The sequence below is a fragment of the Porites lutea genome, chromosome 5 (genome assembly GCF_958299795.1).
Source record: "Porites lutea chromosome 5, jaPorLute2.1, whole genome shotgun sequence".
Lineage (NCBI taxonomy): Eukaryota > Metazoa > Cnidaria > Anthozoa > Scleractinia > Poritidae > Porites > Porites lutea.
The window spans coordinates 12,997,040-13,022,774 of NC_133205.1; the positions used below are offsets into that span (position 1 = coordinate 12,997,040).

The 25,735-nt window shown below is 38.6% G+C and overlaps 2 protein-coding genes and 1 pseudogene across 4 annotated transcripts in view; 1 reads left to right on the forward strand and 2 right to left on the reverse strand.

Annotated features, from left to right (window-relative positions):
• Nucleotides 1-6,256, reverse strand: part of LOC140936333 (nuclear cap-binding protein subunit 1-like) — a 96,291-nt gene extending 90,035 nt beyond the window's left edge. For all 3 annotated transcript variants that reach the window (XM_073385794.1, XM_073385795.1, XM_073385793.1), the window contains exons 1-2: nt 6,131-6,256; nt 5,893-5,984 (exon numbers count right to left, since the gene is read on the reverse strand). In XM_073385794.1, coding sequence (XP_073241895.1) covers nt 5,893-5,984; nt 6,131-6,170 — 132 coding nt within the window. In that variant the 5' untranslated portion in view covers nt 6,171-6,256. The remainder of the gene's footprint in view (nt 1-5,892; nt 5,985-6,130) is intronic.
• A 65-nt stretch (nt 6,257-6,321) lies between these two features.
• LOC140936335 (uncharacterized) overlaps nt 6,322-25,735 on the forward strand; it is a 34,021-nt gene continuing 14,607 nt past the window's right edge. The window contains exons 1-6 of the mRNA XM_073385797.1: nt 6,322-6,365; nt 6,465-6,582; nt 21,309-21,445; nt 21,800-21,825; nt 21,962-22,036; nt 22,430-22,495. Of these exons, the coding sequence (XP_073241898.1) occupies nt 6,353-6,365; nt 6,465-6,582; nt 21,309-21,445; nt 21,800-21,825; nt 21,962-22,036; nt 22,430-22,495 (435 nt within the window). The 5' untranslated portion in view covers nt 6,322-6,352. The remainder of the gene's footprint in view (nt 6,366-6,464; nt 6,583-21,308; nt 21,446-21,799; nt 21,826-21,961; nt 22,037-22,429; nt 22,496-25,735) is intronic.
• LOC140937563 (uncharacterized) lies at nt 15,801-16,734 on the reverse strand (annotated as a pseudogene).

Here is a 25,735-nt window from a genome sequence, read left to right on the forward strand (position 1 = left end):
TATTTTCTACGACTTTTATTGGCTATTTTTGTGCCTTACTTCTTTAGCTTTGTTTTTGTTATTATGGCTTCGACTTTCTTTCATGATTTCTTTTAGAAACGAAAGAAAGCCAGTCTATAAAATTGCATGGCAATCGAAAAGGTTCAGACCGCATATATCGCGTGTGAATTTCCACTTTATCCTCGGAGTAAACACGGACTGTCAAAGAATACTTTAATTTTCCAGACTTTCGGCGCGGCTCTAAACTTACACTTCTTATACTTCTAACTGTATCGTGTTTGATCTGAATTATTTTTGTAATTCGTACCAAATTTGTTCTTTTTTGCAAGTCGGGTTACAAAGATTTTCAAAAAAGTGCCCAGCGTTGAATATTTGTGCCTAAACCGTGCTTAAACTGTGCCCAAACTGTGCCTAAAATGTGCCTTAGCAATATTTAAAACGTGCCTTAACTGTGCCTAAAGTGTGCCTAATCTGTGCCTTTGCATGTTTTTTTCCCATGCTTTGGCACAAAAACCGTGCCTTTTCTTGAGCGCGAATCGTGCATAAGGCACGGTGTTACGCTCGTGTACACCAGTAGTGTGCGCCAAGCCTTAATCATGAGCCACATTTGTACTTCCTATTAACATGGTTAATTTTCTACCTAGTTTAAATGATTTTTGTTTTTTAATATATTAAATTTTTGGCATTTTAATGAGAAACTTAGTGGGAGAGAAAAGAAGAAACGAACCAAACTCCAGTGGAATGGCACAAGAAGAGAAGCCTGCAGTGAGAGAGAAGAGGGAAGTGACAAGAATGGAAGAAAAGAAGATTGCTGCATAAGTTCATAACTCTTTTAATTCAATGATACAATGTGAAATAAAAAGTATATTAAAGTGTTTTACATTGTGACATCTGTTTCTTCTAAAATACGGTTTGTTTGTCATCAATAGCTCAATAGACACTCAACAGTTCAATAACCACACTCGTAGGATTTACTCAATATCAATGTACATTGTCCAGGGTTCAATGCCTTTAACACCGAAAATGGAAGTTTTCATCTCACATAAATTTGAGCATTTACTACTTACAAATTTAGCTGTCAAAAATTTAAGTGCAGTACCGAAAGACCCATCCAGACCCTCAATATCTGTATCTCATGACAAATGTAAGACAGATGTGCCGTTTTTCGGCTGGAAACCATCACTTTGTTAAAAAATATATACACTGTATACATTGTGTGGTTCCAGAAAATATCCACACCGCACCACGGAGGGAGGTGAGGGGGTCAGAGGCCCAGGAAATTCCAGAGGGGAAGGGGGTTGGGCAATAACAATCACTTTCCAAGGGGTTAATTTCCAACTCAGTACAATAATTGCTACTTACTGATCTGGTAGATCATTTTTGAAGCTTCGGTCGATCGAAAAACAGTACAACAGTGAAAGTTTCACTTCAAGAAACAGAAGGTATAAAATGTAACAATTTCAGAATCTAGAGTTTTTATTCTCCTTTTCGTTTTCCCTTAATTTTGTGGTTGAAAGTTTAACGTGTTCACGATCGTATTGACACTGAAATGGCAATTCTATCAACATTATGGCCGTGGAGATGGCTACCCGCCATTTGGAAAAAAAAAAATCGTAAGCTTCAACCTCAAGGTAAACTGACAGATACAACTTTATCAAAAAAATTTCATTTAAAGGAATAAGCAACTGGCACACAGGGCTCGAAATTGCCACTGATACGGTTGCCAATGCGATTAACATTTTCTCCTTGGCGACTAAAGATTATAGTTTAGTCGCCAAAGTGGCGACCAGATTTCTGTATGATTTAGATTTAAATTAAAAGAGTAATGCAGCTATCAATGTGAAGCCGGCCAGGGGGGAAGCAGTGCATGGGGTGGGGATTTGATCGTCTCTGTTGGCCTTGGGGTAGGGCATTTGACTGATCTTGTTCTCCCAGGGGAGGGGATATTTGAATCTTTCTTCGCCCGACGTAGAGATATTTGACTGCCGACTCGGATGGAAAAGACTGAGACCGAACATGTGTTTCCTGCTTCTACGCATGCGCCGTACGGTTTGAAAAGATCAGGAAGTCATTAGGCTGAGTAGATTTCACTGTTTTGTCTTCAAATTTTGTTTGTTTTAGCGCGTTTTTGATCAATTGAACCTCGTAAAATACTGTGGTATCAGAGTAAACTAAAGTAAAGAGAAACCAAGTTGATTTTTGCAAGTGCAATTGATTAGTGTATGGCTAATTCGCTACAATCACTGTAAACTTATAAAACTGACTTTCTTTGTACCCTTTACCAAGAACGGTATATTTAAGCTAACAAAATGTGGACTTTCTCTAAAGGTTTGTGTATTCTACGCAGTGTAACACGGATTATGGTTAAAATGTATAATTGCAGCTGTAAAAGGAACATGTATCTTTGGTGATGCAGCAACCTTTATACAAGATTATAGAGTTTTACTTGGACATATTTTTATTGTGCCTTTCTTGGGTTCTGCCTTGGGATTGACAGCAATGTGCAGCCTGGGGTGGGGAAATTTGGTTGCATTTGACTGGAATGATTTTCCCGTGGGCAGGGAATTTGATTGCAAATTTTTGGAAAAAGTCAAATCCCCACCCCATGCCCTGCCTCCCCCCCCCCCCTGCCAGCATTACATTGATAGGTGCATAAAGTTAAAACAAACATTTCATCTTATCCTGCTTTTCTTTCATCATAGAAAATGTGCCAAATCCCATAAACAAAGCCAGTTTACCTCCAAATTTATACCGACTTCCTTCCACGATATTTTCAAATCTGATGGATCACACCATACTATGCAGGGCTTCTGATAGGTGGGATGGTGGCATGGGATTTTTAGGGGCAAATTCGCAGAAAAATCAACCAATTTTACAGGAATTTCCAGGGCAAACTTAGCCGAAAATCAATCGGTCAAAAAAAGCAGATTTTGTGGTTATTTTCAGGGAAAACTTCGTTAGAGATCGATTGGTTTTGCGCTGACCAGACCAGTGTTTTTAATGTTTTTCTAACGGCAGTCATCATTTGCTCTTTCAACAACAATACGCTCCAGAACTGAACCAATAGCAAAGCCTTTGACATCATGGCTAGTGCCCAGTTTTTTGCAACCTAATCTACGCCTGGTAGTTTCGGGACGTTTCAGTGACCAAGTTTCAAGATAAATTTACAAGTTTACAGCAAGTAAATAGCCCCAATAGGTGAGAAAAGTTTCAGGTATGTTGTACAGACATGTATTTGATAGGATTTCTACCGAATTTTGCGGTATTTTGAGTGTTTTTGTGAATTTCACGGCTCTGCGACGGCGTGAAATATCAGAAGCCCTGACAATGAGCTGCGTCATTTACATTATACAAACTGGTGACTAAAAATTTGCATTTGCCGACTATATTTCTCCAGTTGGTTGCCAAAAGGCGACCTGAAGATTTTTTTACTTTCGAGCCCTGCTACAGCTACTTGCTGAAGTTGCCGTAACCTGGCAGCAAATGCCGCCATATTTGATCTAGCAATATTTGGTGGGCATTCTCAGTGAGTCTGTCTCGGTGATGTCACAGCTCACAGTAGAGTCCAGGATTGGCTGAACCGAGAACCCCTAGGGACTAGGCTGTTCCCCACTCAGTCAGTACCATTGAAATGAAAAACAAGGAAATTTTGGTCCCAGGCCCCCCGCAAATAATTATGTTTGATAAAAAGTATCTTGTTATCTGCTTCCCTTTGACTTCCCCTTACATGTATTTCTGATAAAGTTGATAGAAATTCAGGGTCTATCTGTCACATAACAGTTGTTAGTTTAAAATGATGATCAGCAATGACCAAGTCAAACAATGGCAAATAAGTGAAGTGGCCTTGAATTCCTGTCAGCTCTACCAGAAATAAGAGAAGCAAAATGTTCGTTGAGTTAGACCATTTTAGTTACATCTTCATTGGGCAACGTGACACTGTTACCCAGATGATTTCAAGATCATTGTGTCATAGTTGCTTTGTACCAGCATCTCGAGCAGCATTTTACGGTTTAATCAGGGAAACAAAAAGCTGGTTAGCTTCGCTTATGGGGACATGACTGCGTGGCTGGGGAGTCAAAATGAAAGTTAACCCTTTGCTGTTGGATTTTGCAGCATAATATTGGGCATTTGGAAACTTTAACAAATTTTTTAAATTAAGCATGAAACAGGTTTGTAAATTGAAAAAGAAGCAACTGCCACGTGTAATGTTAACCCTTTGACAACTGGTTTAGTTATTTTTGTTCCATATGGAACAATCAACAGTGGTGGATCCAGACCTTCAGGTAAGGGGGGAGCGTGGTGGTCTCAAAACAAAATTTTCGGGCCCCAGCTTGGTCTAAACATAAGAGGGGGGGGCTTGGGCCCCCTGGGCCCCTCCCCTGGATCCACCACTGACCAATATTAATTTTCCTTCCTGGACCAATTTAGCTTTCAGTTTACGCTAATAAGTTGGTAAACAACAATGTTAGCTAAGATAGATCTTTCCACCGATACCTCATTTTGACAAGTCCTAACAGAGTTACACTGAAAAAAAAAGTAACATTTTAGGGAAAAATTCACTGCCAATTTCACTCTTTAACTACTCTTTTACTACTCTTTGAAGATTAAAACTGTTCTTTTCCTAAATTGTTAGCCAGTCAAAATTCCATGCAAAGAAAGACGATAAGGTGGGCAACAAGACTGCTTATAAAGAAAAAAGGCAAAGGAAAATTAAGAGAGAGAGAGAGAGAAAGATCCAAGTCCAAATTTTGGCTTGCGCACACATGCAAAAAACTAAAGAGCTGCAAGATTAAATCTGATTAGTTGCAAAACTCATTTTAGCCATTCCTATGCTAAATAGCTGAAAACCAATCCAAAGAAGAGGAATTGATGAAAAATGCAGGTTTTGTTGCTACTCAGTGGCCGTCACTAAGGGTTAATGGCTCAGTCAATTCGCAAGAATTGAGTATTGAGTTGAGAATCAAGACTAGATTCTTGATTGTTGTGCCTTGACCCTTGATACTCGGTTCCTGCGAGACTCATCAAACCAGAACAGCCTTTGTTTAGTTTTGAGTAACTCACTCTCTACTCTTGCTACAAGGAAGTTGGGGGTGCAGGTTCAAATCCTGGCGAGGAAGAGTGCATTTTTAAATTAAATTTTCAGATTTTTTCCTTTCATCGTATTTTTAACCTCTGGCTTGTTTCTGTTTATTCTCACTGCTGACCCTTTTTAGCTTGGCGATACTTTTGCGCTAACATCTTTTTAGGTATACACATGAAGTGTGCACATGTGCAGTGCGAGAAAAGCAACTTCAAAAAACCCAGCCACTTGCATTCGGCATTTGTTCTCTCAGTTACACTAGTCCAAAACTTTGGAATTCTTTGACAATTGATGTTAAGAAAATCAAGCAGTTTTCCAGTTTTTGTCAATATATCAAGAACTCTGTGATTGATGGTTATAATACTATTATTGATTTTTAATGTTTTATGATCATATTATCTTTAACTACTATTTAATTAATGAAGTGATACTTTTTATCTAAAACAACTATTTTGTATCTATAATCCTTCTACTCATATTCTTGTTTGGGTCACCTACTCGGTTAGTTCCACGAACTATTTAGGTGTCCCAAACTCTTCACAATGAACCTACAATTGAAAATTTCTTTTCCTTCACAATCTCTCGATTTTACATTTTAAAGCACTAATTTGTATTAATTTTTAGTCTGTGTGAATATAAATAAAAATTGACATGACTTGACTTGACTTGACTTGCATTGTCGAAACTGGCATTAAAAATCGCACGATAACACCACTCGATGCAAATAAGGTGAAACAATACAGCTGAAATAAGTGGCCGGGTAAATATTTCTGAAGTTTAGCCGTGAAGCCTTAATTTACGCTGTAGTTTACCTTTTCTCCAACGCGCGTGATGAGAGATTCCAGACGGTCCTCAATATCCACTGCGTCTGAGGTTCTCCTCCGCTTTCGAGCCCTTCCATCTGCTAGATTAGACAATTAGGTCGAATTAGGAGACTTGAAGGTCGCGTGCATGTGCGCGAATTGCAATAGGCAGATCAAGACATGACTTACCACCTTACCACTTCTTGTTCTATAGTGCAATTAAATAGATTATGTAGCAATAACTTACCGTTATCATCACTGTAATATCTCCTTTTTTCTCTAGACATTTTAGAATCTTTGGGACTGCTCCGAGCGAAGCACGAATAAAAAGCGGCTTGGTTACCGCTTCAACAAGTTACCACGTCATGAACGATCACTCAATTTTGTCCTAGACAAGGAGCCAAAGTGGTCTTACACGAAGTGCCAACGAAAGCTATCCTGACCGTCATCCTGACCATTAAGGTGAATTATGGCAACACTTGGTATGGGTAAATGTATGAACATTCAGAATTGTATAATCACTCAAAACAAAGTTTTTTTGGTGTTACTCTTCGCTATACTCTCTAATATTTATCCCCTAGGAAGAATAAGAAGTCGTTTTCAAGCTATTTCAAGACACTTGTGCTTAGGTGGTCAGAACCTCTACGAGACTTGTCTTCTTGAAGTTCTTCTTGTCAACAGAACTTTACGGAGCAGAAGGTAAAGTACGCTAAATTTTAGAATGGCCGGCGTCTTATTCACAATCACTTATTACTTTATTTCCAATTTTGGGAGATGTATCTGAATAACAAGGTGTGTACGCATTATAGACCTTGTCACGGTTTTCGACGCCATCTCTGTATGAGTATCTAATGTCGAATGACTTCCGTGAGACGGCTGTTCTGAAAAAAAAAAAAAAAAAGAATTGTAAACTAAAGCTACAAATTTTCAGGCGTACTGGTGCTTAAATTTCTCCAGAGGCTTGCATTAGATTTTCTATATATTTGTGGGTAATTTTTCCCGGGACTTCCTTACAGACAAATGTATAGAAATTTTATTAAGTGGTTTGAGGTCTTCTAACGCATGTAACGCCCTAAAATTTTTTTTCAGGAGAATCCTTAGGAGTGAAGCTGTAGTTTATAATTCATATTTTTTCAGAACAGCCGTTCTATGGAAATTATTTGACATAAGATTCTCATACAACGTTGTAATTTCTCACGCATTGCCTACTCAAGATGGCGTGGAAAACCTTGACAAGGTCTATTAAATCTTAAACATTACTAAGCCATTATGCTGACTCTGATGATGATGGGGCTTGGATAGGAAGAACTTGTCTTATGTTCAATTTTTTTTTTAATTTCCCAATGAGGTCTTAGTTTTTGTTTTTCCCCTATAGGAATTTCTAGAAACTAAGATTCCCCTCTTATTTGATGTGATCATAGTTCGGTTTAAACCAGCTAACCAGGTTATGGATAGCCATACACTAGACATATGGACATTTCACAATGCCTCCACTTGTTTCCCCATGAAATGACGTCTGAGCAATGAGCGGAGAAATTCCATACTGATGACGCATCACCACCCAGATCTGGGCAGTGCTTCTGATTAGATGAAGCAAATTTTCAGCTAATCAGAAGCACTCCAGGGATATCCAGGGATATTCCAGGGTGTTCTGAGGGTGTTCCAAGGCTGTTCCGACCTGTTCCAAACTTTACAGACACCCCATCAGGAAAAGTGATTTGCATAACGCAGATGCATCAAATCTACACATAGCTCGTGCAAGGCAATTTCACATAGGATTTAACAGGTGTGTATAAACCAGGAACAGGCCTGGAATATCCTAGAACACTCCTGAAACACACCAGAACATTCCATTACACCCCGTAACACCCCTCGAACCACTTCAGAACACCCACAATGCCCTCTGGAGTGAGGTTCAACTTTTACATTTACACATGACCTTCCATGTTGCCTCTATTGTTTTTACGTGCGTAAAATTTTTGTGCATACGCACGTGTGCCTGAATCCGTTTAACGAGTAAGACAAAACCGTTTAAATAGTTAACCTACACATTTAAAAAATTGCATGCATTAAATGTTTTGGAGAAAAATGTTGAAACGGTTAGGGAACGCGTCCAAATATCGGCATCGGGTCACACCGATGCCAATCAATTGGGCACCGATTTTTTCCGATTCCATTGAAGGTCGGACCCGATGTTATCGGTACCGAATGAAACGGAATCGGCAAGGGGTCTCAATTCTTTATCGGGCCAATTAACAAAGGTCATCAAAAATATCTGGCTGCTCAAATAACCCGTCACAGAAGCAAAAGCAAAAGCATGAATGTTATTTTTCGATGCACAAACACGTTAAATTTCCAATTTAAATGTTGTAAACCAGCAAATAAAGTGTTTCTTCTTATTATTGACCTTATCTTTCTTATAAATGTGTCTTGTTTGAACCGAAATTTAACGTCACAGTTTCAAACATTTGTTTGTATTTGTATTTGTATTTGTATTCCTATGACAGAGTATGACCAGAGATATTAAATTTGTGTATCAAAATGGGCACGAGAAGAAACAGCAGGTCATTGAACAACGCTGAAGAGCATCTTTTGAGTGAAAGACGCCGCAATGTACATTGCAAGTGTACGATCTCAAAATGATAATTTTAAAATAGCTTGGGCCCATGCTAACCGAAACCCAAAACGCATGATTATAGGAATCTTTGGAGGAATAAACAGTTTAGGACTTTAAGCGAAAAAAATAGAAAGAAGTCAGAACATCCACTACCAAAATGCAAATGTTGTTACCATGTTGTGTACTTTAACTGCTTAAAGTGCCACAGGAGAGAAGAGGACATCGTCTGAGAATCAAGCTGCAAGTTGTTTATTGGTTGCATATGAACTCAAAAAAAGTGACTGATGGAGGCGTTCAACTGGTTTTCTCTTTCTCGATTCTCTTTCCGCTTTTAAATAGAGTCAAACTTACCGGATGGTATGCACAGTTTGCTTTAGTTGAACACCGCAGTAAAAAAGGTTCTGATTTTTGGCAAAAAGTCAACCACCTAGAGTCAAGCGCAAATTTTCCTAAGTGCTGAGAGTGGAAAGCAATTTCACGTGGCACCATGCACAAGCTCACAGAACAGCAAAGTCGCTAAGCCATTCTCTCTTTGGTAGCTCCTGTATGAAACTTCGTTCCGTGTCTTCCGTGACTCGCGAGTGTGGGAATCTTTCAGTTCTTTTTGCTAATTCCCTGGAGACAATCTGAGGCCGCAATCTAATTGGTCAGTATTTTTTGCCTCAGATCGCATTGCACCTTGCGTTTAGGATCGTTGAATGCAAGACGCAAATTTTCGTAAAAGTTTATCCCATGGTTTTATATTATGTATGGTTTTGCTTTCACTCCGCTCGCTAGGAAACCCATCGAGGTCTACTTGTAATAAGTCTATGCATCCAGTTTTGTTTCGAGAAAGTGAGTTCCGGTTGTGTTTTTGGATTGCATTGTTAGAAAGTATCGAGTGAAGAACACTCTACTCAGTAAGCTGTTTTGTTTGCTAAGTATCAACGAAGAACAGTGCTGTTTTGTGTGTTTTTCTCCTTTTAATTTTCATAGAATAAGTGTTATGGAGCAGTGTGGTGTTTGTGATCGACTGAAGGAAATACCTCTGCAAAATGTCGAAAATCACGTGTAGGCACGCATCAAATCAACAAACTCGAAACACAACATACAGGAACATACAATATTGTTATTTGTTATGGAGTAGGAAAAAGGTACAGTCGATAGAAATTACTTTGGAGTGAAACGACTCTTTCATCATTTGGTTTTGTGACATGCTTCATTTTATATATCAGATAAAATAATATGACGATGACACATGTGAACATCGGAATGTCAACTGGCTCCGATTGAATCTGCAAAGTTTTTATCGTAATCGGAAAGGGCAACTGGTGCCTATAGACTGGTACCGATTCTGATCAATCGGAAAATTAATCGGGTCGGTTCCCATGATTGGGTTACCTACCGATATTCGGACGCGCTCCCTTAGGTTATCCAATAATATTGAAAGACAATCTGCATACGTTTAACAGTCTTTGAACGAGCAAGCTTATTAAAAGTTTTAACAAGACCCACGAGTTTCACAGAAATGGCCTGAGAAAAGAGAGAGAATATGATGTTGTAGTTTAGATTTGCTTGTTACTTGATTGGTCCTGATAAATTTGACAAATGATATGCGCTGACTTTCTCACTCACCATGATGATGAAACAAACTTTGCACTTTTGGTGTAAAAATCTGTGAAGAGTTAGCCTGAAGGCTGCCAAAACTGACTGCTTTTTCTTGAAAATGGTATTGTTTTGGTCGTCCACCCTGGGAAAAAATTGACGGTGGGAAAAAGTAAACAGACACGTGTATTCTCATTCTCTTCTTTGTAACTTTCCTAAGTTAACAAAATGTCTCTGTTATGAAAAGGTCCTCAAATGAATTAATTTTCCTTCTCTGGAACTGATCTTCGGCATTCATAACTTAATTTTTGTGTGCATTCCCTTAGAAAAAATTCTACCCTGCAAAAACCCTGTGAGAGCCCCGTAAAATCCTGTTTCCAGCCCTGTTTACGTTCTTTCAGGGCTGTAAACTGGCTGTAACAGGGCTGTGACAAAGCTGCAACTTACCTGAGTTAAAACAAGTGGAGCTGTGAAAGGGCCGTAAAAGTGTACATAGTTAAGTGTAACAAGCCTGTTACATGGCTGTGAAAATATCCAGTTACCGTAACAGGGTTAAGACAGGGCTACCTAGTAATGCAGAAGAACTAGCACAGGGATGCAGAATCACGGCTGTGTTAGGTACATTTGACAGTAACCAGGTTACTGCAGAGCTGTGCAGGGGCGTAGCCAGGATTTTTCAAAGGGGGGGTCACAGAGGCTACTCACCAGATGGTCATGTCGACCTCCACACCCATATTAACTAAAGACAAGAGCCGTTGACGAAAATACTTCACAAAAAAACAAATTTTGAAAAAGTGGGCTTTTCAACAATGGCTTTTACGGCCAAGATATTGTCATGGCGTTTTCGCTACCTGAATATTGTAGGTTGTTTGCTCAAAAGAAGGCCTACCTAGGAGGGGTCACGGGCACCCCAGGACCCCCCCCCCTAGCTACGCCCCTGCTGTGAGATCACAAGCACAGTAGTGTAGCCAAGTAAGGTCAACTCTATAAATCATGAAAGATGGCAGTATTTTTGAAAGTCTAAAAGTGTTAAAAGAAGTGAGGGTCGGCTAGATCGTTAAAACAAATAAAATGAAAAAGAACTTGCTGAAAATGATCAGCTTACCATTTTTACAAACACCGTACCTATTTCATCAGCTCCTGTTCTTCCTGTTCTTTTAAATAAAAAAAACACCGCAGTAGCTTAATTACTTTTTTACAGCAATGTACTAAAAATGAAAGACTTTCAGATCACTTTAATTTGTTTTCCTGCGTGAGAGATCTCTGCAAGCTTGGAGATCGAGAGGCCTTCAATATTTTCATTACGTGACGGACACGCAATCGGTAATTCCTTGGAGAAATCTTAATCTTATTGGTCAGCACTTTTACCAGAAGATCGCATTACACATCTCCACTCCTGAAACTACTCGCGATCATTTTGAATGAAAGGCGAAGATATTCAGACGTTTTCTGCATGCAGTTTTGATTCAAAAAGTCTGTAGAGCGTTTTTTGCTGCTTTTGAAGCAGAGAGTGAAAAAGTATCAGCGAAAAAATAACTGTGCTTTAAGCAGCTCTTAACGAATGGGAAGCAGATCGATCTAGTGGACAGAAAACATTCCACGGCACTTGCAAGATTCAAAGATTGTTTGCCCTGCAAGTTCATTTAGTACACCATTGAACAATTCAGCAACAACTGAAACACCAATGGATTGGCTCTTTTCATGAGGAAATGTATCACATTGTGGATCATAAAGGAAAGACGATCGAGGTGAGCGATTTCAAATTAAGCTTGTTACAACGAACCAAAAAGAATTATTATAAACTGCCAACCTCGAAACCGTTGGTACAATGGAACTATTCCGCGTTTCGATCATCTCTTATAATTGCTGACAAAAATCGTTTTTTTGTTTTTTGACCTCGGTTATTGTAAAGTTGGCATTTTTACATGCTAGTTGTACATTAAATCGAGCGACTATGACCAAGTGTTTAACAAGCCAGATCAGACTTTTGCATGCAGTTCAAATTTTGTTTTGTTTATATTTTTACACATTGTAACATGTGATCGTGAAAAATAAAGTAACGTTAAGTTCTTAATTGACTATAGTTATTTTCTGTTTTCCTTTATTGAAAGTGAATGTTTGTTGTTTGCATGGCTTTTGCTACTTAAGTGACTAAACGGACTAAACCAGCCGTTAGTGGTTTAACTTTGAAGCTTTTTATGGGGCAAATCGTTCCTTTTTCATGAGTTCAAATATGCCTAAAAAGATAAACTTTCATCTTTAATAGATATGAAGGTATAAAAAATTATGTTCTGATAGTATTATAATCCTAATGTGTAGAAGTTAAACGGCTAGCCTGTCTAAAGTGTAGATTTTGTGAGAGGAAGTGTCACAACATTGGCACCTGGTAAAAAAACAGCCCTGTTAACTGCCAATTAACAAGTTGTAACAGGGTTGTGATGCATAAAACCTGTACCAAGGCTGCTAAAGGAATGCCACAGTGTAAAAACAGCCTTGCTAACTGTGCCAATTCACGAGCTGTGGCAGGGATGTCCACCACAGGGTGGAAACAGGGTTGTAACATGGCTGTTACAGGGTGTCTACTAGGAAATTTTGAGTTAAACGTGACAGGGCTGTTCCAAGGCTGCTACAGTGTAGAAACAGCCTTGCTAACTGTGCCAAATGACGAGCTGTAACAGGGTTGTTACAGGTTAGTTTTACAACCCTGTTCCAGTGATGCTACAAAGCTCTTACAGGGTAGAAATTTTGTTAAGGGTTGCGCTTCGAGACAAATCTGACCCTCCACAGGATTTTCATGCTAAAGGTGAAGGCACGCTCACGACATGCTTAGCATGTCTTAGATCATGGATATGCGCATTGCTACAACAAAGAAGGACACACTTGGCTTTGTTTTGGTAAATTTAGCAAGCCAAATCGTTTGTTTCTTGCAGCGTGCTGTATCCCTTAACAAAATTTCTACCCTTTAAGAGCTCTGTAGTATCACTGGAACAGGGTTGTGAAACTAACCTGTAACAACCCTGTTACAGCTCGTCATTTGGCGCAGTTAGCAAGGCTGTTTCTCCACTGTAGCAGCCTTGGAACAGCCCTATCATGTTTAACTCAAAATTTCTTAGTAGACACGCCGTAACATCCATATTACAATCTTGTTTGCACCCTGTGATGGACATCCCTGCCACAGCTCGTGAATTGCCACAGTTAGCAAGGCTGTTTTTACACTGGCATGCCATTAACAGCATCGGTACAGGTATCATGCGTCACAGCCCTGTTACAACTTGTTAATTGGCAGTTAACAAGGCTGTTTTTTTACCAGTAGACTGTTCACAGTTCCCCTATTTTTTCATGAGATCATTGAGATATAGCGCGTCTTTTAATGATGGCCATCTTGGTTTTCAAATGTACCGAGGGGGCGGGCATCGGGGATTATAGCTCTAGGGGGAGGTGGGCGAGAAAAATAGAGGGACTGTAATAACGTCACTGCAGTTTGCGTTCACGGAGCACTTTGTACCAGCAACGCAGGCATTTGATTGGTCATTAGACAAGAGATGTAAATTTGCGTTGACAACGGGTTTAGTTTAAGTTGCCAATACTGCCAAGTCATTGACAAGTCGCACGCTTTCATACCATAAGGTACAACCTGCGCAAATACACGAACGATTTTTGGTATTTTGCGGATGAATCACATAAGCCAACATGTTTTGGAAGCAGCCTGGCCGTGGGAATGTTGTAACACAGTTTCTGCCAAACAAATTGAAATTTCACGCAATGCCAACGCAAAAAAGATGACCTGTCAGAAATGCCTGGCTTTTTATCGGGACGTTTTAACCGTTTTAGTCTATGGTCAAGCAAGCATGCTTAGTGATTCGATTAGGAAAATGTTTCTCTTGTGCCTGTTTGCCGATTTTATTTGTAGGAATGGCCTAGAAACATTATGAAATCACTGTTTCAAAAGGAGATTTTTATAAACACACTTAATCGATATCAAATGTGTCTGGAATGTTTTTCATTGCCAGCAGAGTTTCTTAATTAATGAATGGTAAATGGCGTGAAATTCCTGTCACGCCTCCTGAACGCGAGCTGCAGTGATGTTTATATTAGGGCCAAGTCGCACTAGAGGACAATTTCAGATTTGTCCAGGACAAATCTGACTTGAAATCGGCCAGTGACAAAAAATTTGTCCAGAAAGCTACAGTCACACTTGAGAACAAAATCTGTGAACAAAACATCACACCATGCTGTGAGCGTCACGCAATTTCCCGCGAAGCAGCCTTTACCCGCTGTTTCAATCCACAAACCGTGACACGAGGGATCTCAAAATGTTTCCACGAAGAATTCTAGCAATAATATTTTTCTTCTATTTTCTGGTTCTTCATCAGCAAGCAAATATCAATATCAATTTAATGATATGTTGTCTGTTATTAATGCAGAATTTACGTGCACAAAACATTCTAGTGACACGATGTATTCGCCGACAACGAAATCGTTATCGAAGACGAGCACCATACTATTGGACTCTTCCTCGTCCAGTCGAATCGTGGTTCGAGATCCATTATACTGATCGAACAATACCTGGGGACTACTTTCGAAGGCTCTTACGAATGAACAGAGAAAGCTTTGATTTGTTGCTCAACGTAATTCGTAACCGGCTGACGAGACAGAATACAGTTCTGCGAAATTGCCTCACTCCTGAAAAGTTCCTTGCTTGTGGTTTGCTTCGCCTTGCACACGGAAATTCATACGAAACAATAGGACCTGCGCTAAACGTCGGCAGAACTACAGCAATAGAGGCTTGTCAAGACGTGGTTGAGGCTCTTTATGACTTAAGGAATGAGTACATCGAATTCCCAACAACAGTGGCCGAGACAATGAGGTGTATAGAGACATTTACGGACAAATCACGACTTCCAAACATTGTTGGGGCCATAGATGGCACTCATATCAAAATAGTTGCTCCTAGAGACAGTGCTGTTGATTATTTTAGTCGAAATCAGCAACATGATTTCATTATTCAGGCCGTTGCTGACGGTAAGGGATTATTTCTTGACTTTGCAGCGGGTTATCCAGGAAGTATCCACGACGCTAGGGTATATCGAAACAGCTCGCTTTATCTAAGAGCAAGCAACGGAGATATACTCAAGGAACCCGTTGAAAGAATCGGCATCACAGATATTCAGCCTTACCTGGTAGGAGACAGCGCATACCCTATTTCCCCCTGGCTTATGAAGCCTTATCCTGAAGCGACGCGTGACCCTGGCGAGATAACATTTAACAAGGAACTGTCGTCTGCACGAGTAACCATCGAGTGCGCTTTTGGCTGCCTCAAAAGTCGTTGGCGAATTCTACAAAAGCGGTTGGATAGCAGAATAACTTTTTCTGTGAAGATTGCCATTGCTTGTGCAGTGCTGCATAACTTTTGCATTAAAATTGGGGACGAATGGGAGGATGATTTTTACAATGACGATGATGACCGCGGAAACGAACAGAACAATGACTTAATGCAGGACGGGGAAGATATAAGAGAGTTGCTAAAAAACAGTCTATGATTCTTCAAATCCCTTTTTTTAATTATTTAATCCTTCGAACTTAAACTTATACTGTATTTGATATTTCACAGAGAAAATAGAAGAAAATCAACGAGAAAATACTATAAAAATATTGCATTGTAATTTGTGCTCAACATGCGATTGTTGAATCATAAGAAACGATTTCCATCACCGTATTGAATTTTCCTGCAATTTTACAGACATTTATTGTTCAGATTTTTAAAGAGAAGTGTGTGATAAAGATAATTTTTGCATTTACAACAAGAAATCAGTTCAAGCAGTACATTCATTTGTTTCCATAATTTCGTTTGATCGATTCGCAACATAAACAATAACATGTCTTTTGATAATGGTCGATAATGATTGTCTCCCAATAGTCCAAAACAGTCTTGAATTAAAGTTCAGTTGTCTTTCTCATTCTGTTGGCCAAGGATTTCACAATGGAGCCCATAAATTGGTTCATCATGGCTAGCTGCTGCGTCTGTGATTGTTGCAAAGAATCCATAAATGCTGTAACTTTCTCCCCCTGCTGCCTCATATCCTTTAGAGCCATCTTGAACTCTTCGTCGCTGTCATTATCAGGAGCTTTGCGTTTCGAAGCTCGTTTCCCTTTCTTTGACGCTCTTCTCTTTTCAGCTGGAGTTTGTAGCACATTGGGGCTAGATGAAGTACTGTTCTCGCCAGTAGTATCACTTGATTCAGCTACAACTTGGGGGGCACTTTCGCCGCTGATCCCCGCTTCGGCTACATTATTGAAGGTTACTAGGTCGCGGCATCCAAGGATCTTATCGACCTCATCGTAGTAGACGGATTTCCTAAGGTTTCCTCCTGTTTGGTTTTTGTTCCAATCTTTTGCATTCTTGTATCTTTCTATGATGTACTTCATTTTCCGAATACATTTGTCGGCCGTCTTGTTGGACTGTAGCGCTTTCGAAATCTTCTCAGCGATCCAGGCCCACGTTTTCCTGCACTCTCTGCTTTCCAACTGATCGTGTTTTTCAGCCCATAGTTGGACTAACAGTTTTTCCTCATCTTTAGTCCATCGTTCCTGGGCCAGTCCTTGTTCTCGGAAGATGTACGGCGCGAAGAAGTTTGGGATGATTCCGGCATTGAGCCGTCTTCGATGAACGGAAGGGATTCTGACAACGAGCCAGAACTTGCGGTTGAAGGAGATGGGCTTGCAGTTCCTCGATCATTAAAATTGTAAGTGCTAGGCAACGGATATATCCATCCTGGTGGATATTGAGGATATTGTTGCCCCATTTCATACGGAAAGTATTGGTTGCCCGTGCCTGGATTCATGTTGTTGCGAAATGAGAACGTGACCAATTTTGCCGCGAAGTCTATAGCATAGAGACTCTGCTACATATCACCTGTCAAATCATTTCCGAATTAAAACACCCTCGCTATTGTTTTCCAAAATTTGTCTCAATTTGGCCTGCTCCAGAGGTAGTCGACGGCATCTTTGAAGTTTGTCCGCCTGCGACCAAATTTTGTCCTTTGGTGAACAAACCGGTCGCACTTGGTTTTTCATTGTGATGACAGATTTTTGACATAAATAAACAGTTTTGTCCTCTAGTGCGACTTGGCCCTATGCGCCCTATAAAATGTGGTTTTAGAAGTTTAAAAGGCGGCTTATTTTTTTGAAAGCTGTACCGAGTATTGTTAATCCTGTAAACAAGCTTTAAAAATATTATTCTCTCTCTTACAAAGTTCAACAGACCTTTTTCATTCTAGCAAAACAAACAAACAAAAAAAATAATAAGGGAACAACATGATACATCCCTCCTGCATACTAATTATTATAGTTACTGAAATGTATTTTATTTAGTAAAAATGCATAACTTAAGTAGAAACAGTAGCGTTAGGGAATAAAATTGGAAGAAGCTAGTTGACACAATAATTAGATAGTGATTTACCGAGTAGAGTAACATGATATGAGCAGAAATATATTTCAGCAGTTTGATACTTTTCTTGAAAGTTAATAAATGTTAGGCTATCAACCTTGACGTTGCATGAAACATAATTTAATATTTATTGCAGATGTTGTAATGAAGCCGAGGTGATTTCTTAAAATTGTTTGAGATAATTTTGTAGTAAACAATTTGCGTTTTTTTTTCGTAGGGATTGTAAGAGGGCCAAAGACCAACATCCTATGTGCAAATTGTGTGCATGAGTTATTTTTATGATTCTGTTTACTAGATTTCTGTGTGATAACTCGAATTCCCTCACATACAAACAACGAAAGGGGGCAAAGTACAACACTTTCACGTGCCAGTCGTGTGACTGTACATCTCATGCAGATTGTCTTTTCACAATAATAATAGTGACTTGAACGTATGAAGACCTGTTTCATTTTGTAACCAATGCCTTAGAAAAGGCTCTTGTCTTTTGAGAATCAATAGCTTTTAAAACATGAAGAAATAAGTTGTCGGAGTTAAGATTGTTTTACTAAGTAGAATCGCACGTGAAAACCTCGTGAATTGTGATGATGCAACCATCTACCACAATGATAAAAATCCTGGTATTTCTTAACCACTCGAATTTGATGAGTCACATTTTGGCTTAAGAGGCTCTAATAAAGTCATTTAGTGAGTAGATATTTATTTTACTTTAACAATTTGTTTAACTTGCGCCAAATGCACAAGAAAAAAATATCAGATTCCCATTTTTGGATATTTTAGGGTATTTAAAGAATACCCACAAAACTCCCAAATTTGGAAGAGTGAGACAAGTCCCAACCAGGGAACTTGGTTGGGAATTCCCTGGTTGGGACTTGTCTCACTTTGCCAAATTTGGGGTTTTTGTGGGTATTCTTTAAATACCCTAAAATATCCAATATTGCAAATCTGTTATTTTTTCCTGTGATGTAACAGGGAAAGATAGAGGAAAGTGAATATATAGCATGAGGATCGATGCAGCTGAGCATTTCGCATTTTGATTTATGTGCGGCAATATTCAATTTCGCACCAAAACCCAGTCTACATTTAAGACGAAAAAGGTAGATTCATCACTCTTGGTAAGGTTACACAGCCGCATTAAAGTTACACTAAAGCATTCAAAATAGTTCATGCATGCTTAAGGTGACTCGACCCAGTTTTTTTGGGGGGGGTACCATCCTACTTTGAAGCTCTCTGGTATCCCCACCTTTACTTTTATCGTAAGCCAAGCGCGGTCATTGCACGCGTGCTGAACAAGAATGCTGTATAATGACAGACTAGAAACAATAGACAACTCCCAAAGCACAAACTCAGCCAAAACGCTACAAATCTTCAATGTTTACTCAAGTTTGGGCTTAAAGAAGATAATGTCACAGTTTTTCAATGACCATGAAATTCAGAGTCCGGGTAGTTAGTTAATCAATTGTGGCCCTGAAAAAATTTGAAGGAAAAAAAACTATGAATTTTTAAGAAAATGCTTTTTTCGTGAGAAGGACTCTTAAACGCTGACAAACGTCAACAAATAGCGAAAACTATAATTTCTATATGTTTGCTTTGCTCGAAATTGCGCGCATTTACAAGGCCCTAAAGCATTTTGCTGACTTGCAAGGACCCATCTGTTATAACGATGCCCAAAATAAAGAGATGAATCTCATAGTTTATTAGATATAATCCGTGTAAAGTTTGCTTATCATTTTCGCATAAATTATGACCTAAATTTGGAAACCGCTGAATTTCTCGAATTGGGTCTTTGCGATTTTGGTGAAACTCTGTTCAGCGCAAGGCACTAATGTGCACTATGTGCAGCCGAGAGATTTTCACGAAAAAATGCCGGCAACAGCAGATTTTCGACTCAGACCTCAAAGGGGCGTGGCATTATAACCACGTGACATTTACTCCGATCGCCCAAATTTTTATGTTATATTGTAGATTGATCTATATGTTATCCATTCTATGTGTTAGACTTACGATAAAAGTAAAGGTGGGGATACCAGAGAGCTTCAAAGTAGGATGGTACCCCCAAAAAAAAACTGGGTCGAGTCACCTTAACGTACCTGTGTTTTTTTCTGTTACCATGTTCCCACCAATAAATAGCTTCTACATTCAGTAAATAAACCACAAACAACCCACAATCCCCTGATTCACTCCAACAAAGGGCATGCTTCAAAAACATCAAATTATGATCAGTCCTGATAAGGGACTAGGGCTTGAAACAACAACCTCTCTATCTCCTTACTTTGGCTAGGTGATAAAACCAAATTATGTTATAATAACATAGTTTGAGTCATGGCTTCAATTTATGAGGAGTTTGGAGAAACTGAATGTTTGAGGAAAAATCAGATTTTGCTGTGTTAGTAATTTAATGTTTGGGGAACTACAGTCGAACTTCACTATATGGCCACCTCTCTACTACAGCCACTTTTTTTGTACCGGCGGACAGTCCATGCATTGACTCTTGTTGAAGTAACTCTACAGTGGCAATGGACACTAAACTGTGTCCCAACTACCAAAATAACCTCTTGACAATGGCCAGTTTTTTCAGTGACTGACAAAATAAGTCAAGAATGGTAACAAAATTTGATCCATATGGGCTGGCGCTTCTATGATTAATCATGGCAAGCCTTACAATTAATTTTTTGATTAAATATAAATCAGTACTTTTTTGTAAGAGTTGTGACATCTCGCTCGAGCAGACAGCCCTCCACAGGTTTATTTCACTTAAGAGAAAATAAAATATTTGCAATTCTAAATGCAAACCTTGCATTAACTGGTGTGTTTTAATCAACATTAATTTGTCTTAGGAATGTAACATTTCTGTGTCCAAAATTATATCCAGCTGTACAGTTTGATTGTGTTTCATTTATATGTTGATGTAAGCATAAATTGTCTAAAATGCATATGTGTATAGTGAATGTTGCAAACCTTGCTTGTTTTGTTGTATATTTTATATTATATATATATACTGTAAACTGCCGCTTATAAGCCCTGGGCTTATACAAGTTCATAAGGGGTTTTGGGTGGGCTTATAAACGGGACAACTTATATCGGGATGGGCTTATAAGTGGACGAAAAAAACGTTTCGAAATGAGCAACAGCACTGTTGATTGACGTATGATTTAAATTTATTTCTCTTACAATATTATTGAAGCCTTAAAAAGGCAGCAATAGATCAAATTCAGTTAAATTTCAAAACACAATCAAAACTGTAACTGGGGCTTATATCCGGATGGGCTTATAATCAGATGTATTTTTTTGTTTGCATGTAGGTGAGCCTATAACTGGGGGGGCTTATAAGCGGATGGGCTTACAATCGGCAGTTTACGGTATATCTATAAATATATTTGTAATTTATATTGGATTACCATTGTAGGCTACAGTAAGCATGAACTTTGCACAATTATCATGTTCTATTCTCCCCTTCCCACCCCCCCCCCCTCCCCCCCAAAAAAACACAAGTGGCATAATACCCTACCTCCCCAAAATGACCACCTCTCCCCAACAGTCACTTCTTCTGTCCCCACGGTGGTCGTTGTGGAGAGGTTGAACTGCATGCATGTTTATTAGGCATAACAGTTTGTTTTTGCATAGAAGCTCTTTCCCAAATTAATTGTTATCTCAGCAGTTATATAAAAGAGGAACCTATCTGCAGTGAAACATATCAACTGAAGTTGTTGATAGGGCAAACCAGTAATATTAGTAAGAGTGTTGTCCGTGCATTAACACCTTATTTTCTTTACATTTTAGGTTTGCAGGCTCACACTTAGATGTAAAGAAACACCTCAGGATATCAAGTGCTCAGGGAGCAAAATATAGGGATCTCCCTGTCATTCATATCAATGCTTCATTTAACAACACAGTCATCACATTGTCGGATCAAAAAGGTCACAAAGTTAACAGAATTTGAAACTTTTGTGTATTAACTATAAAGTTGTGAGTTCAAAATACATCTTTGTCCCAGGGATTATATATTTCAAAGGACTCTTGAGGGGCTTTCATATTGGGCATTAATGATAGAGGGCTGGGGCTTAGTGGCTGGGTTTGGTATTGGAGATCAGTTTGCATGTTGCAATTTATATTGGGGCATGGTCAGACTCAATAACACTCATTCAAATTGACTTCCTTGTATTTTGTGTAAATTACATTTAAATTTCATTTAGTACATCTTGTTTAATATTATTTAATTTAATTATTTATGAATAATTTCGTTGAATACATTACTGTTTTTGTTTTTGTAGGAAAGACACTGGGATGGGTATCTGCAGTAAGTGACTGTTGGTTAACACTGTCTTGATTTGCATTTCAAACAGTTTTATTGTTATACACCATTACAGCTGTCAGTTTTTTTTGTTCATAATGCAAGGTCTTTTAGGACTGCACTGTCTCTTTCTTATACTTAGGGAACTGAGGGTTTTCAAAATGCACGTCGTGGAAGTAGCACAGCAGGCAGGCAAGCTGGTATAACAGCTGCTTATGTAAGTTTTAAGATTCAACTTAAATTTGTGAGGGGAATGCAGAAGGGATTTCCAAGATTTATTCTTATAATGCACTTTTCATTATTTTAATAATTTGTACAAAAGTTCATTATTGTGTTATTGTTCTTACATGATCTTATGACCTTTTATTGTTTAAACATCAGTTTTAAAGTGTTATTGATAATCAAACTGATCACTGAAACCCACTGTAATGGTTTGGTATCACTTTGTTTACAAAACAATCCAACTGACATTAAATGTAATTTTTTCTTGGGATGACCTTTTAACTCGGTTAGGAAGGTCAACATGATTTTCTTTGGATAGTTCGCAGTTTATTATCAGACATATTGAACAACAGTTCTCAGTTCTCAGTTATCTTTTGGTTTACTTTAGAAGGCAATTTCGCATGGAATAGAAACTGCGCGGATCAAAGTCCGTGGCATAGGAACAGGAAGGCAGGTAAGGCTCTTTTCACGTTGTCTATTCCGTCTATTTGGTCAGCCTGGCATTTTTTGCTACTGAACAACGAGAGCAAAATCACCCTATAAAGTGTAGAGAAAAGTAGACACGTTAACTCGTATTTTATAAATTTCATAATTTGTCGCAATTTCAAAATTGTAAAATGTGCGTTTTCCCCCAAGTGTTCTGAGTTTTTGCAAATTTGAAATTTTGCCCTCATCCTTCCTTGAACACATGCGTATTTTCTCTTTCTCTCTCTCTCTCTCTCTGGTCTATTAGTTCTCCTGTTGTGAGCAGATTCCACAGGTGTTGCGAATTCCATAGTTTCAACTAATGACACCTTGCAAGATTTGTGTACGTCTTCGTGTGATCCATCATACATACACAATGTACATTATATGTGGATTGGACAAGATTTCCAAAATTCGCAAGTCGTAAAAAAAATGGGTTATTTCATCATTTTGAGAGTTTTTGAGCAATCGAGATTCTGTTAACGTAAAAAACGTTTTTGGCCGAATTATAAGCATACCGAATACATTTTTGTTGAGTTCGTTAAAATACGTTACGAGAATAAACACCTCTCTCTTGTCAACACCTCATATCTATTTTAAAAAAGCCCCCTCTTTGACCTCTAAAATAAAATAAACGCCTAGGGCGCTTATTATGCCATTTACGGTAAATCAAATTTTATGGTTCAAATGGATCCTCCTTTATTAGATCGTGTGATTCGTTTTTCCATACAAGCACAATCAGAAACAGAGTCTGCTGTGTCCCTAACACTGAGTGTTTTCGGAATGGGCTGGTCCGCGAACTCAAAGAAAAACAAAGGAAATTATCGAGACATGCAATGACATCAAAGACTCATGGACACCATAGACGTAATAACAAATCGGAATATCAGGAGTGTACGTGTCAAATGGATAAGAGTTTGATCAGAGGAATGTTTAACAAGTTTGAGAGTCGCAAGATTTGTGTAGCTGGTTATCAGTGTGACAATAGTGATTTTGATTTTTGCATTGCGGAACATAACGAGTTGCCTGTGATAAAAACCTGTTCCGATGAAGGAAGAGACGATTGTCAAATCTAAATCTAAATATCGTTATGTCGGCAAAATCGTTTGGGACATCACGCCAACTCTAAGATAATAATAAATAAAACTATACTAAAATATACAAAACTATTAAAAACTATTAAAAACTACTGATAAAAAATAAAACTAAATTAGTTTGCTTTTAAAAATACAGAGGGATTGGCTGGAAACAGTTTCTTCTGGAAGTTTGTTCCATTCAAAACCAAAAGGGACTGAGGCTTCTTTTGGAACTACTGTGATAACTGCAACAATTCTTTATATTATTTCAATTTTGTTTAGAAGGCTGACAGTTAATGTACTTGTTTTTGTATTGCGTGTTGTGTTTTTTCATCTAATTGTGTATATTGTGACGCCGTACATGTACGATGCCGTGTGTCGGGATTTCGCATTATCAGCAAGTTTTGTGTTAGAGTGTTTTGATGGCGGCGAGGTGCCGACAAGAGAAGGTAATGAGCTAGTTGTACAGAAGGAAAATTGTGTTGTCAGGAAATAAAAGAGGTTGAATTGAGATCTCGTCGCGGGAAATTTATTTATGACTGAACTTACAATTACATTGGTTTAAATAAGGTTAGTCACTTATATTTTCGGCAAGACAAATTACCTTAAAATCGAAATTGTAATTCGAAACTCGCGTTGTTTTCAAAATTTGCATAAATCGGGCGCTGCAAAGAAATATTTAGGTTACAAGCGCTTCGAAATACTGTACCTTCAAAACGGCATAGCTTTTACTTGTTGTGCTATATCTTTCAAAACTATCGATCGATTCTGGCTCAAAAACTCTCAAAGCGGTGGTTTAAATGTTAAAGCCCGTGGCTGGTTGAAATCGTCTCTTCTTTGTTTTCAAACGATTTAAGGGTGTGTTGCTTTCGGCGAATCCAAAAACGGATTTTTTATCCTAGATTTGCCGGATTTCGCGGTCGAAAGGAACGTGAAATCCGAAATTGGATTTGTAACCTTGGTAACCTTTCGCCAACGCGTGCAATATGCACGGCAGCCTTTCAAGAAATGACGTGTTTTCTACTGTTTGACAAATTATGCAATTATACCGTGCAGAATTTAGTGGTCGGCAGTTCGAATAGCGACGATGGAACATATAAAACAGACAAAGAAAGAAGCGCATTAAAATTGAAAATTATCTAAAGAATGTCGGCCAGTTTGATCCAGTTCCATAGCTCGGATTTTTTTATGTAATACGATCGAGTGCCTGTCGCGTCTATAAGCTAGTTTGTAGTTAGATAGCAGTTCATTTGTTACTTTTACTTATTTCTGATTTCAAGCAATCTTTAGAGACAAATGGTTAGTATATGGATATTTTAATGTACCAAGAACAATCTTCTAGTGTTTTCAGATGTTTTGCGGCAAATGACAACAACGAGGAAACTCTACGGCCTCTATGGGAATACTTCAACTGGAAATACCGCTGGATCATCTGACTAATTTCGGATCCACTGTGAATGGAACAGCGTAGATCACTAATCCTCTAATCTGGATTTGGATTCTTCGGATTTCAAATCCAATGAATCCTTTTTCAAAAAGGATGCACCAGATCCAAAATCCGGATTTGGATTTACCGAAAGGCACGCGAAATCCGTTCTTAGATCTAAAATCCGTTTTTGGATTCACCGAAAGGAACACACCCTTAGGATGGATCGAATCGACTTTGGATCGATTATTATTTTATCAGCTTGTGGTACGAACGAAACGTTTTTCTTCTCGATAAAGTTCACTCAACAAATTTAGAAAGATTTACTTGACTTTTCATATGTGGAACGAACTGACTATTTTATGGAACGATCTGACCATGGAACGAAATGGCCGGTTACCGTCGCGTCATGCACCTAGCAGACTACCGATGAACAAATTAAAATCTTTGATACAAAAAACACGGAAAGTCACACTTTTTGTACGGAAGAGTATTCGGAAAAATACACCATTGTCGTCTGAAATTCATTGTTTTTTGTCTTTAAAAAGAGAAAAGGTTTACACTTAAACCACAGGTAGCCCAATCTCACTATGAGAGCCCTGAACAACATTATCCTACTTAGCTGATTAATTATTCATACAGCAAGAAAATTATAAGACGTTGTATGGAGAAATATTCTTTGCTCACTAAATTAGCAAAATGTACATTGAATATCGCTTTGAAGCTT